Below are 12,972 nucleotides of genomic sequence, written 5' to 3' on the forward strand. Positions count from 1 at the left end.
TCTATGCTTCTATATATACACCTCTACCCCGATATAACGCAACCCCATATAACACAAATTCGGATGCGGTAAAGCAGTGTTCTGGGGCAACGGAGCTGCGCACTCCAGCGGATCAAAGCAAGTTTACCTATAACGTGGTAAGATTTTTTTGGCTCCCGAGGACAGCATTATATCGGGATAGAGGTGTATAAAGTTCCTTTTAGAGGTGTCTGATTAAAGTATGATTCAGTTGTTTCTAACTTCCACCAGGAGGAGCTGGATCGTTGAGTTGTGCAAATAGCATGTTCAGCCAGCAGTATTTGATTAGAAGAGATATTCCCATGAAAGAGTAAGCTGCAGTTGAGGGAAAAATATAGATAATCTTAACTCTGTTCTTTTGATTTATTTATTGAATGTAAGGAACTTTTAAAATAGGACACCTAGACAATGTGTTACAGCTGCAGCTCAATAATACATCAGAAGAACATGGTTGAGTACACTGCACTAGCGCAATCTCCCTCCTGTTGCAGGACTAGAAAATATAAATATGCCTTTGAGGAAGGAAGTGGTTGCAAGGAGCTTAGAGGGTACTATGGACTAGTGAACTGAAGTTCATATCCTAGCTGACATCTTAATTTGGCCAACACTCTTGTTCTGAGCTATATCAACAAAGTACACAATGACGTTTGGAGAGCCGAGAGGTCAAACTGAATACTATCATAACTGTAATGCTTTCATTTTGGAACAGTTGCTGACATTTCAGGTGGGGTCACTTTGTTTCCAGACTTTGATTTCAGGGCAGTCTCCTCGATTGTGTCACTGTATGTCAAATTTAATTGGAACTTTCCCTGAAAGCTGATAGTGAAATTTGACTGAGCACTCTCCCAACTTTTCCTTTTCCTTTTCGGATCAGAACAGATTTTCCTCTGGCCTTTCATAGAGAGGTGGTGATAATCATTATAAAGATTTGTATACGTGTTTTGCTGCTTTGTTCTTGCTCATTGCTCTATTGTTTAATATATAGAAATCATTGAGAAATTCAGTGTAAACATTTGGACATCCAGATAGAGATGCAAGAAATAAATTCAGATTGATGAATGACACTTAAACTAAACGAAAAATAAATGAAACCAGTGACCCTGTATAGTCAGTAATTGGCCTACTCCCACCTTCCACTCCAATGACCCTGAGGACTGCTGTAGTTGGTTGTGACCCCCTGACTCCCTCTATTCACTGTAGCTCTATGAACTTTCACTAGTGGCTAGTAGTCCCCCGCAGCAGTTAACTTTCACTCTTTTTACTCAGAAAGCATGTGCCACACAGACTCTTTTCTGGGAGAAGATGCTGCTTGTAAATGTAAACTAAATTGTAGGAAGCGCAAAAGTGCCAGAACTACACCTCTATCGCAATATAACGCTGTCCTCGGGAGCCAAAAAATCTTACCACGTTATATCGAACTTGCTTTGATCCGCCAGAGTGCGCAGCCCCTCCCCCCCGAGCACTGCTTTACTGCGTTATATCTGAATTCATGTTATATCGGGTCGCGTTATATCGGGGTAGAGGTGTACTAATAAAGACAGGCAGGATGGGGATAGGAGAGAGCTGGCTGTCGGGGGAGTAACATTCAGCAAATTCTGTGAAATTCACTTTATCTGAAAACGGAACTGGATAACTGTATGCACTGCTCTGCGTTTGGTAACAGCATAAACCACTCTTCTTACGTGCTTTTTAATTACCAAAGCACCTTAATATGTTAATAGCCTTCTAATTCAAATGGCCTCCCCTGTATTTTCTGTCTGTATACAGTACCAGCAGTTATATTTTAAATCTAGGGAGGACAATATATGTCAGTCTGCAGTCTCCCTTCTTGCCAAAGACTTTATATGACTGTTACTTACTTTCCTCTTTACTGGGAATAATGTTACATTTTGTAGGCTCCAGCATTCCCTATAATTACACCAGATACTTTGCTCTTAAACTTCTTGCTCAGTGGAATATGGTTGCATTCCTTTGAAGCCCTGATGTTGTACTGAAATGTTGCTAACACATTTATTTGGGCATAAGCTTTCGTGGGCTAAAACCCACTTCATCAGAAGCATGGAGTGGAAAATACAGTAGGGAGGTATAAATACACAGAATATGAAAAGGTGAGAGTTGCCATACCAAGTGGGGGTCAGTGCTAACGAGCCAACTCAATTAAGGTGGAAGTGGGCTTTTCTCAACAGTTGACAAGAAGGGGTGGAAATCACTTTTGTAGTGCTAATGAGGCCAACGTAAGCAAGGTGGCCCATTTCAAACAGTTGACAAGAAGGTGCGAGTATCAGCAGGGGGGAATTAGTTTTTGTAGTGACCCATCCATTCCCAGTCTTTATTCAGGCCTAATTTGGTGGTGTCCTGCAAATTAATTCCAATTCTGCAGTTTCTCATTGGAGTCTGTTTTTGAAGTTTTTGTTGTTGAAGAATTGCCACTTTTAAGTCTGTTATTGAGTGTCCAGGGAGCTTGAAGTGTTCTTCTACTGGTTTTTGAATGTTATAATTCTTGATGTCAGACTTATGTCCATTTATTCTTTTGCTTAGAAACTGTCCGGTTTGGCCAATGTACATGGCAGAGGGGCATTGCTGGCACATGATGGCATATATCACATTGGTAGATGTGCAGGTGAATGCCACACCATCAGTGGCTCATTCACCTGCACATCTACCAATGTGATATATGACCCCCCACTTCGTAATGCAACTCCCATCTTTTCATATGCTGTGTATTTACACCTCCCTACTGTATTTTCCACTCCATGCATCTGATGAAGTGGGTTTTAGCCCACGAAAGCTTATGCCCTGTAGCGGGGTGAACACCCGCTCCAGCCCTGAAGGGGTTGGAAAAGCCCTGCCGTGGGCTGGGGCGGTGTAAAGAAGCAAAACCCTGGCTGATTGGGGAAGTGGCTGCAGCTGGGGCCACGCCCCAAGTTGAGCCACTCAGCCTCATAAGAAGGCCAGGGCAGGCAGAAGCGGAGGAGTCTCCCTCTGACAGGAGAGAGAGACAGGCCTGGCTGCAGTGAACTCACTGGGGACCTAGAGTGAGGCAGGGTTGGGGAAAGGCCTTGGGGGCAGGGAAGCCCGCGGCCAGCAACTCCCCAGGCTGCAGGGCCTGGTCCTAGGCCCATATAGGTATTGGGGTTGCAGAGGGGTAACCTGAGGGTGGGTAAAGGCAGCCAGACCAAACCCCTTATTGCCTGTGATGATTGGCTGATAGACGGCTGTCTGTCCCTGAGCATGGGGCTAGATGGTGAGTGGCAGTAGCCATAACTGAGTGGAATAAGGGGTGGGGGGTCCCCTGGGTGGGGAGACCCAGAGAGAGAGTGGGGTACTGCCAGGGGAGCAGCACCCAAGCCAAGGGCACCAGGATCTGGGAGGGACACAGGGGCCAACGACAGGCAGGACACCTGGCCTGCAGAGGGTGCTCCGGGTGCTGGGTGAGCTAATTCCTGAGATGACCAGCAGGAGGCGCCGCAGCAGTAAGTCCACGCCTGATTACATACCCAAATAAATTTGTTAGTCTTTAAGGTGCCACAAGGACTCCCTTGTTTTTGCTGATACAGACTAACACAGCTACCACACTTAAACCTGAAATATTGATGTTTCCAAGTGATGTACCTGAAATGCATTTTGTCACCTGTGCTTGGAACATTTGGCAGCATTCAAGTAGTTAATGTGACTTCACTTCAATGGTGATTCTTGGAAACATGATAAGCGGTAATAGTGAATTTCCCAATAACTGTTTATTAGTTTTTCCATCAAGAATTGCATGCTTTGGCAGCTGAATAAACTCTCCTCCTTCTTCTAGAGTTGGAATTTGACAGGAAGGGATGATCTTGTTTTCTATTCCGTATTTTTCTTAGAAAAATACAACTAGTTTCGTACAGCAGAATAGGCAGCTCATTCATCACAGCATCTTTCCTCCCTCTTCCACCAATTGATTCTCCTCTCTTACCCTAAAAGGAATTAGCCTTTCCTCCTCCCAGTAGCCATTGTTTACTGGTCCTGCTGCGGTCAGCTGTGCTGCCAGAAAGCAAACATCCAAAAACACATTACAGAAAACACCCCTCCGGAGGTCACTTAAAAGAGCAGAATTAACGTATTAACCCTTTCTCTTGCATGGCAAAGATTGGACCAGTGGTTCTCAACCTGCTGGCCACTTGTGGCCCAATCAGCTTCCTTGTTATACGACCCTATTTTCAGGGGTATAACTTTTCAATTTATCATGTGTTTATTTTTGTTTGTTGGGAAATTTTTTTTAAAGACATTTGCTAAAACTCCTTTTGGCCACACTAAGTTAATTTTCATTAGTTACACTTTCCAAGAATGCTGCTTTTATTGTTTCTTCACTATAATGGGAAACAGCTTCCTTTTACTATGAAATGTATTTTCATGGGTACTGTTAATGCCTTTTAAATGTCTCAAGAAACTTGGCTGTAGCAGCTGTAGCCTGCATCATTGCCAGCTTGTGTACTTTTAGAGTGTTTCTACTCATCATAAAATTAATCAAAATCCTGTTTAATTATGTAGAACATAGAATCATAGAAATGTAGGACTGAAAAGGACCTCCATAGATCATCTAGTCCAGTCCCCTGCACTGATGCAGGACTAAATATTATCTACACTTTACACATGCACTGTTACTTGTGTTGCTTGCATAAATTTGGTATTTGTTCACACAGATGGCTCACTAGTTCTGTAACTATCCATTTGTGCTTGCAAATATTTGTTTTATGTACTCTGGTGCTGTAATTCTGTTCGTAAAAATAGATATAATGGTGAAAGTATCTTTGACGATCAAGACAAATTTGTTTAAATACTAGCAAACCCTTTTAGGTTCTAATTATACATTTTAATACTTATTTTTCCCCTCTACTTAATAGTGTCACAGGTACTTTCAACTCACAGTGAAGAAGTCCATGTGGGAACCTAAAAAGGTTTGCTAGTATTTAAACATATTTGTCCTGATTGTCAAAGATACTTTCACCATTGCGTCTATTTTTGTGAACAGAATTACAGCACCTGAGTATAAAAAACAAATATTGCAAGATATATTTTAAAGTTATTGCAGCAGCAATCATTTTGCATAATTGTTTGTGACACCTTACTGATTTTGCTGGAGGCATCTGTTAAAATTTTCTGTGCTTTATCCATCTGTTTCTTAGATTGTTTTTAGCATTGATCCTCCAGAAGGCACATCCAGCTCCATGCCAGTTCAATCAATATCCAAGTATTATAAGGTATGGGATGCTTGATGTGTTTTGGCACTTTCTCTTTGTTTCTGGTGTTTCGTGGATGGGCTGTTGTAGTCAAGAGCAGACAGTGCAGAAATCAGTGGGAGTGGGCAGTGTAACATCAAAGTATGTTGAATTCCAGGAGATGAGGATGTATAAATCCTACAGGCAGGAGCCAAGGGGATTTCAAGTCTTCGAGTACTGCTTGAGATTAGAATCCATTGCTCAAGTTCCAGGAAGAGGGGAACATCTGATTTTTAGCTCTTAAATTTCTCCTAAGAACCTAGGAAGCATGAAGATGCTGCAATTGTGAGTTACGGGAAAACTTTGATGCCACATGTTTTTGTTTAAGAATTAGGCCATATCTACACTATGGGTGCTACAGCGGCACAGCTGCAGCACCATAGCTATGCTGCTGTAGCATCATACTGCAGATGCTTCCTGCATTGATGGAAGGGTGTTTTTTAAAATTGTGGTAGGAACTCCACCTCCCGGGCCACAGTAGCTAGGTCAGCAGAAGCATTCTTCCATCAACCTAGCTGCATGTAAAGCAGGGGTTAGGTCAGCACAGCTGCGATGCCTAGGGGTCTGAATTTTTTACATCGCTGAGTGCCATAGCTATGTTGAACTAACTTTTAAGTATAGACTAGGCCTTAATATATTCCTAAACTAATCTCTTGGGTGGCTCAAGTTTTGAAGCCCCACTTACAGTCCTCTGAACACCCTTTTTATTCACAAGGCCTAGAGGGGATTTCATCCTCTTCATTCCAGCATAGGGAGTCCATGCATCAAAGTGCATTTGCTTTAAAAACATGACACTCCTCTTTCTTCATGTTTATCTACCAAGAGACGCACATACTTCACCAGTAAAACTGTGTCAGCTTCCCCCAACCCCAAAAGAATTGGACAGTGTGAGAAATGGTGCATGGAAAGGTTTGAAATGAACTGTCCTACATAGCATTTGGGAAGTGCTAAACTTGATTCCCGTGAGAAAGAACTGAATTAACTATGGCACTATTTAATTTTTCTTTTCCTACACTAAATACAGTAAAACCCCATCCATCAAAAGGGAAGAAGAGAATGTAATTTATTCCAATAATTGGAGAATGGGATACACTGACCTTTCAATGCAATATTAAATGTTACGACACCTCTTAATTTTGGCTAATGGGTATTTTTGGACGAGGGGTTTGTATAAACCAGGTTCCTACTGCATTTGGTAAATTGTGTGTTTAATCTTGGCAGATGCTTTGAAGGTATTTTGGAAAGGGTCTGATCCTTAGAAGCATAGATCTCCTTTCTTTAGACTTTGAGGATTGCAGACATCAATACTTTCCCTCCCTGTTGTCTGACATTACTTTTTAATTGTAGCACGCAACTCCCAGGCCCCTTTCCCACCTGCATTCTCTGTCCTACAGACCCCTTTGGGTAGAGAAATGTATGACATTAAAATGGTAGGGCTGGGAAAGAAATTCTAGCCCAGCAAACCTGCCCTCTTTTGGCTGATCTTAGCCCTACCTTCTTGCATTTTTAACAGACCCCCCCCCATCCTTTCCTTCTCCAGAAAGAATGTCCATCATTCATACTCTTAGCATCAATCACTTTCCCTGACAATTTACTCCATGGGTTTACCCTGCATTTGAAATTATTCTCCTGGTGTTCCTCCTTAACTCCAAACTGCTAATTTTTAGGTTGCCCTGTAGTTTTTGAACTCTTTACCTATGTGAACATTTTCTTTTGGCTTTTTCCTTTGCTTTCATCATTTTGAAATCATCTGAGATAGGATCACTTTTCACCTCAAATGAAGAAAAGCCAGTCTTTTCTCTCAGAAATTTTATTCTCAAGACTTAATATTTTTGTTGCCCTATATACAGCATCTCCTTCTAATAATCTTCTTCTTGTAATTCTGTACACTGCATTCCAATGGGAGGTAACAAGTGCCACACTAAATAATTGTATTATTTGCCTTTGCTTTATGCAACCCAGGAAATCCTGCTCTAACAAATTGGTTCAAAATGGCAATTTGAGCGGTGGTGTGTTCCTGTACTCGTTGGATTTTTGGGGGGGTGAGTGGGAGGGGGGGAGGAGAAATGAGGAAAGGCAAATGCCAAACACTGTAAGCATTATAAGAACTGCTGGTGAACTTCAATTATCCAGGGCTGGACCTAGGCTTATGGGGGTGCAGATGTATCTAATTTCTGCAACAGTCTTTGGGAAGATGTTGTCATGTACCTATTTTTTCCACAGGTGCACATTCATATGGATACCAGTAATCAGAAAAAAAAGCAGAGGACAGACCTATGGAGTTCATCAGTAACAAAAAAAGAAGGTGCAGGAATGGGCTGTGGTGGGAGGTTAATTCAAAAGCCAGTTAACAAGGCCTTCCCTGACTTAAATAAAATAAATATTGGAAACTGTCCGAGTGGTTGAAAATGCTAGGACAGCAAACATTTCAGTCTGCAGTGTCTCATGTCACTCAACAGGGAGCGCCATCGCAGGGCTGTGCATGAAGCTCCACCTAGTCTTCCTTGAATGTCAGAACGGCTGTGCTGGGTGGGAAGGCAAAACAGAGTAGCTCCTTAAGGAACTTTGTGGGCTTGCCTGAACACACATTGCATTGCTTTAACTGTATTAAATTAGTTACATTGATATAACCCCTCTAGTGTGGATACAGTTATATCACTTCACAGGTATTTAATACCAGTACACCTGTTCCCGGATAGGAATGGCAATAAGCTATACTGGCATAAAGCACTGTCCTTGCTAGAGGTTGCACAGGTATAACTATTTTTAAAAAATCAATCCTTTAACTGAAATAGTTATACCCATACAAAACTGTGTTGACTAGCCCTAAGGGGAAAAAGTACCCGCGGGGGTTGGGGGGAAATATTGAGATTTTCCTCTTGCCTTTAGTCTTCTTTGTTGCATGCTTTTCTGGTACTGAAAGGTTAATTGAGACTGCAGCACTAGTTTTGTAAGACTTAACATCAGGAGCCAATCAGGTGGGAGGTTAATTGGCTCCTTGGAATCTTTGCCAGCCAGTGCAGTTATTTGTCTTTTAACTGTCTTTGTAGCATAAACTGCTGCTCAATGGGTCTTGAAGGTTCTGAATTCTAATCATTGTCCTCCTTTGTAGAGCCTGGTTATAAACAGCAGGTCAGGTAGAGTTGTGGTTTCTCTAAGTGGCAAAGGCAGCACATTACAGGGGCATCTTCTGCATGGGCACAAACACAGAGAACTGGGTTTGCAAGCTTACTGAGCGGACACATTTTTGATGTAACAAATAGAAGGCAACACCCTGGCCTCTTTCTATGTAAAACTCTTTCTAAGAATAAGTTAGTGTTTATATAGAATATGTCTACACTGCAGTTAAAACTCCCCGGCTGGCACATGCCAGGTGACGTGGATTTAGGCTAAGGGGCTGTTTAATTGCAGTGTACACGTTATTGGGCTGCAGCCTGAATTCTGGGACCCTCACAGGGTCTTAATCTGGGCTCCAGCCCAAGCCCAAATGTCTACACTGCAGTTAAACAGCCCCTGAGCTTGAGCCCAAGTCAGCTGGCACAGGCTAGCTGCGGGTTTTTAATTCCAGGGGTAACGTAGCTATCAATGTTCTGAGTTGTTATCTTAGTAGAAACCTTTCAGTTCCGGCTGCGGAGCTGTAACTGGTTGTCTCATTCTAAGCACCTATCATCAGGCTCTTGCATTGTGCCTGAAAAAATTACCCTTTCGAATTAAGTCTCCCATGTTTATTTTACTAGAGGTCCCATGCCAGTTAGCAGCATCACAGCATCAATATGCTCTATTAGGTAACCCTATTGTGAGACCTCTGTACTTAAGCACAACCGGGTACTGTCATGGTGGAGCTTCAGCCTTAACTGTAAATGTTGAGCCTTTCATGATTAAATAGGGTTTTCTACTGTTATTTCCACTCCTTACATCTGTTATCTGGCACCATCTCAGTATAACCCTGCTGCAGAATGAAACAGAATTCAGAAGCCAAGTTTCTCTCTGAACTTAAGGCTTTTTCCCAAGCCACTAAACCTGCTCCAAGTTGGATTTAGTGAGGATATAACCTCCCTTTAAAAAAAAAAAATCCGTTAATCAGGGCAAACAAAACAGACCTTTTGACAATCTTTGGTTAGAGCATTAAGGCTCAGAAGTTATGTTAGGGTCCCTGTATTTAAATTTCCTGTGGAAGATGGTACACAGTGCTAGAAGGAAATAATTTGGTTGTCTGGAGGCCTCTCTAAGGATACATCCATGCTGAAATTGGAAAATGTAATTTCCAGCTCGAGGAAACATATCCGCACTAGCTTGTTTAAGGGCTAGTGAGCTAAAATTAGAAGTGTAGCCACAGCAGCATGAGCCGTGGGAGGGATAGCCGGACAAGTACGTCCCTAGGATCACAGATGGAAATGTACTCTGGGTAGCTAGCCTGTCCCTCCATTTCCTGCGCAGCAGTTACATTGCTATTTTTAGTGCACTGGCTTGATTAGCACTAACACGTTTCCTTGAAATGGAAATTACACCTCCATTTCCAGTGTAGACCTGCCTTAAGAGTTTATCTTGTTTTGTTTGTCGGTATCTGGTTTCATAATTTTGGCACTTAAACAATGGAAGCTGTTTGTTTTTTCCATGTAAAAATATTCACCTTGAGGCCAAAACCAACTTATTTTTAGGAATATCAGTAGTCCTAGCACTTCAGCTGTTGTTTTTGGACCTCCTCTTCTAAGTATTTCAATGAAATAAGTGTTGACTTTAGTGATGTCAGTTCTAAATGTAAGCATAGTTCTCTGATAACTTGAACGTTTTGTTTTCTTCAAATATTGTGTAATCCTAGTTTTCTATTACAAGAATTCTCCTGGACAAATTTCATTATTGGGGGTGGGGCGGGGAAAGAGGAAGCGGAGCAAACAGCACAGTTTGCTTTGGTTTTGTTTTGTTTTGTTTTTTTATGTTTGGGTGTTTTGTATACATCAGCCTTGCAAAATTGTCATGAAAATCTTCCACAGTTTACCAGGGACAAAATATTTTCTTTACCTCTTCTTCAAAACAAAAAAATTACTCATGACAAGCTAGTTAGTAGACTTACAACATATGCAAATCCTACAGATGACAAAAACAGCCAAAAGCAAATATTTCCTCACATAGGTGCTGTAATGCTCCTGTTAGGATAGTCTGTAGGAATACTGTCAGATGCCTGAAAAGTGCTGCTTTTCAGTGGATTTTATGGGGATCTGTCTTGGCTCAGCTCACTAAAAAGAGTTTAACACCTTGGGCTAAATTCTCGCTTTGGGCTACCCATATGCTCAAAAAGTCACAACCAGTGGAGGAACCACAGGCTTTTGCTGTTGTGGTCCAATCCTGCCTCCTCCAGAATCCATGGAATTGACACTCTGAAAGCCCCCTGCATGTTCAGAGAGAGAGGATGTTTCAGGGGTGGGCTTATGAGTTGGGGGAGGGGGTGTTTCCTCTCTCTGAGCCGCCCACACTCTCCCTCAGCATCCTCCTCATCTGGGATTACTGGTGCTCCTTGCTTAAATGTCTCTACTCACCTTGTGTGGGCACTCTCCCAGACCTATCCACATACAGGTCCAATTAGAGACTGCCTCCACCATGCTAATTTGCACCAGTTTTGGTGTGTAGTGAAGAGGTTTGCTCATAGTAGGGTGACCAGATGTCCCGATTTTATAGGGACAGTCCCGATTTTTGGGTCTTTTTCTTATATAGGCTTCTATTACCCCCCACCTCCTGTCCCGATTTTTCACATGTGCCGTCTGGTCACCCTAGCTCATAGTCTCTGAATATAAATCTCCAAGGTTTCAGTATCTCCTGGGTGTGTTTGCCCAAAGGGCTGTGTGCGGGAAGGAGTGCGGAGAAAAAAACATTGGTTTTAAAATAATTTTCCGCCTCTAATGATGGGTACTGAGTGACTCACTTGAGAAGCACAGCTTGATCAGGGTTGGAAGAAGCTTTCAGTTAGCTCCCCTGCAGAAGTACCAATTGCTGTCTTTGGACCAGGAGGGCTTAGTTTAAGATATGTGTAATGGGTGATGTGTTTGAAGGAAGGCCTGAGATTGTGGAGGAGCCCAGTCACTCCTTATATTCAAAAGCGATGTTACATGCTTTTCAACCATGTTGCCAGGATGGATAAAAACACCCTAGCACGCTGTGCTCTCAAACTCTCCATCAACATATGAAGGGGCGTGCACATCTTGACCCTACCTGATGCCGCCTGTGGGGATGCCCCAGAGATTTGTGGATTCGTAGGATTGAACCAGTTCTGGGAACTTCTCTATACATGGTGCCTGGTGCAACACCATCAACCTTGGTTACTCTAGCTGGCACAATCGTCCTTAGTAGACTGTGTGTTTGATGAAGATAACGACAGTCTCTCGTTGAAATTAGAAACTACTGAAATTTGGATGGGTGTTGACCTTCAACCCTGCTTTGAATTGGCAGACTTAAGTTCAGAGACAAGCTGAAGCCACAAACCCCAGGTCCAGACACCCCTAAACAGGTATGAAAACTTAGCACTAGGTTCTTGCTTTGTGGTTTGTGCCCATCTCCAGTTATAGAACCTCAAACTCTGGTTTACAGCATGAGCAACTCAAACACGTGGTCTCCACTGACTAGACAGACCTTGGTTCTTAGTGTTTTATTTTCTATTTGATATAGGAAAGGTCTTGAGCTACTGGTGTTTCAGCCCCGGGTACAGCATGCATGAGCTGGTCCGTCAAGGAGTCCGGACAATCATTCTCACTAGTGGGACCCTCTCCCCACTCTCCTCCTTCACCATGGAAATGCAGATGTAAGTTAATTTCTTTCTGTGCAAATAAAGTCATTAGATGGCATTATTTACTGTTTGTAAGCCAATCTCATGGGCCTTATCTCATGATTTTTGAATGCTTGGGATTGGAAATGAAATGACGGCTTAGAACTGTCATGAAGAGGATGCAAAGTAATGCACATTGGAAAACATAATCCCAACTATAAATATAAAATGATGGGTCTAAATGAACTGTTCCACTCAAGAAAGAGATCTTGGAGTCATTATGGATAGTTCTCTAAAAACATCCACTCAATGTGCAGGGCAGTCAAAAAAGCGAACAGAATGTTGGGAATCATTAAGAAAGGGATAGATAATAAGACAGAAAATATCCTATTGCCTCTATATAAATCCATGGTGCGTGCAGATGTGGTCGCCCCATCTCAAAAAAGATATATTGGAATTGGAAAAGGTTCAGAAAAGGGCAACAAAAATTGTTAGGGGTATGGAACGGCTTCTGTATAAGGAGAGATTAATAAAACTGGGACTTTTTGGCTTGGAAAAGAGCCTAAGAGGGGATATGATAGAGGTCTATAAAATCATGACTGGAGTGCAGAAATTAAATAAGGAAGTGTTATCTACTATTTCTCATAATACAAGAACTAGAGGTCACCAAGTGAAATTAATAGGCAGCAGGTTTAAAACAAAAAAAGGAAGTATTTTTTCACACAACACACGTCCAACCTGTGGAACTCTTTGCCAGAGGATGTTGTGAAGACCAAGACTGTAACAGGGTTCAAAAAAGAACTAGATAAATTCATGGAGGATAGGTCTGTCAATGGGTATTAGCCAGACTGGGCAGGGATGGTGTCCTAGCCTCTGTTTGCCAGAAGCTGGGAATCGGTAACAGGATGGATCACTTGATGATTACCTGTGCTGTTCATTTCCTCTGGG

The 12,972-nt window shown here is 42.3% G+C and overlaps 1 protein-coding gene across 14 annotated transcripts in view; it reads left to right on the forward strand.

Annotated features, from left to right (window-relative positions):
- The window catches only part of RTEL1 (regulator of telomere elongation helicase 1), a 101,292-nt gene that overhangs the window by 25,911 nt on the left and 62,409 nt on the right, over nucleotides 1-12,972 (forward strand). For all 14 annotated transcript variants that reach the window (XR_004647868.1, XR_004647869.1, XR_004647870.1 and 11 more), the window contains exons 15-17: nucleotides 5,178-5,252; nucleotides 7,494-7,575; nucleotides 11,928-12,060. Coding sequence is in view for 11 of the 14 variants with exons in the window: in XM_034787462.1 (XP_034643353.1) it covers nucleotides 5,178-5,252; nucleotides 7,494-7,575; nucleotides 11,928-12,060 (290 nt within the window). In the remaining 3 variants the exon portion in view is untranslated. The remainder of the gene's footprint in view (nucleotides 1-5,177; nucleotides 5,253-7,493; nucleotides 7,576-11,927; nucleotides 12,061-12,972) is intronic.

This window comes from Trachemys scripta, chromosome 12 (assembly GCF_013100865.1).
Source record: "Trachemys scripta elegans isolate TJP31775 chromosome 12, CAS_Tse_1.0, whole genome shotgun sequence".
Classification (NCBI taxonomy): Eukaryota; Metazoa; Chordata; order Testudines; family Emydidae; genus Trachemys; species Trachemys scripta.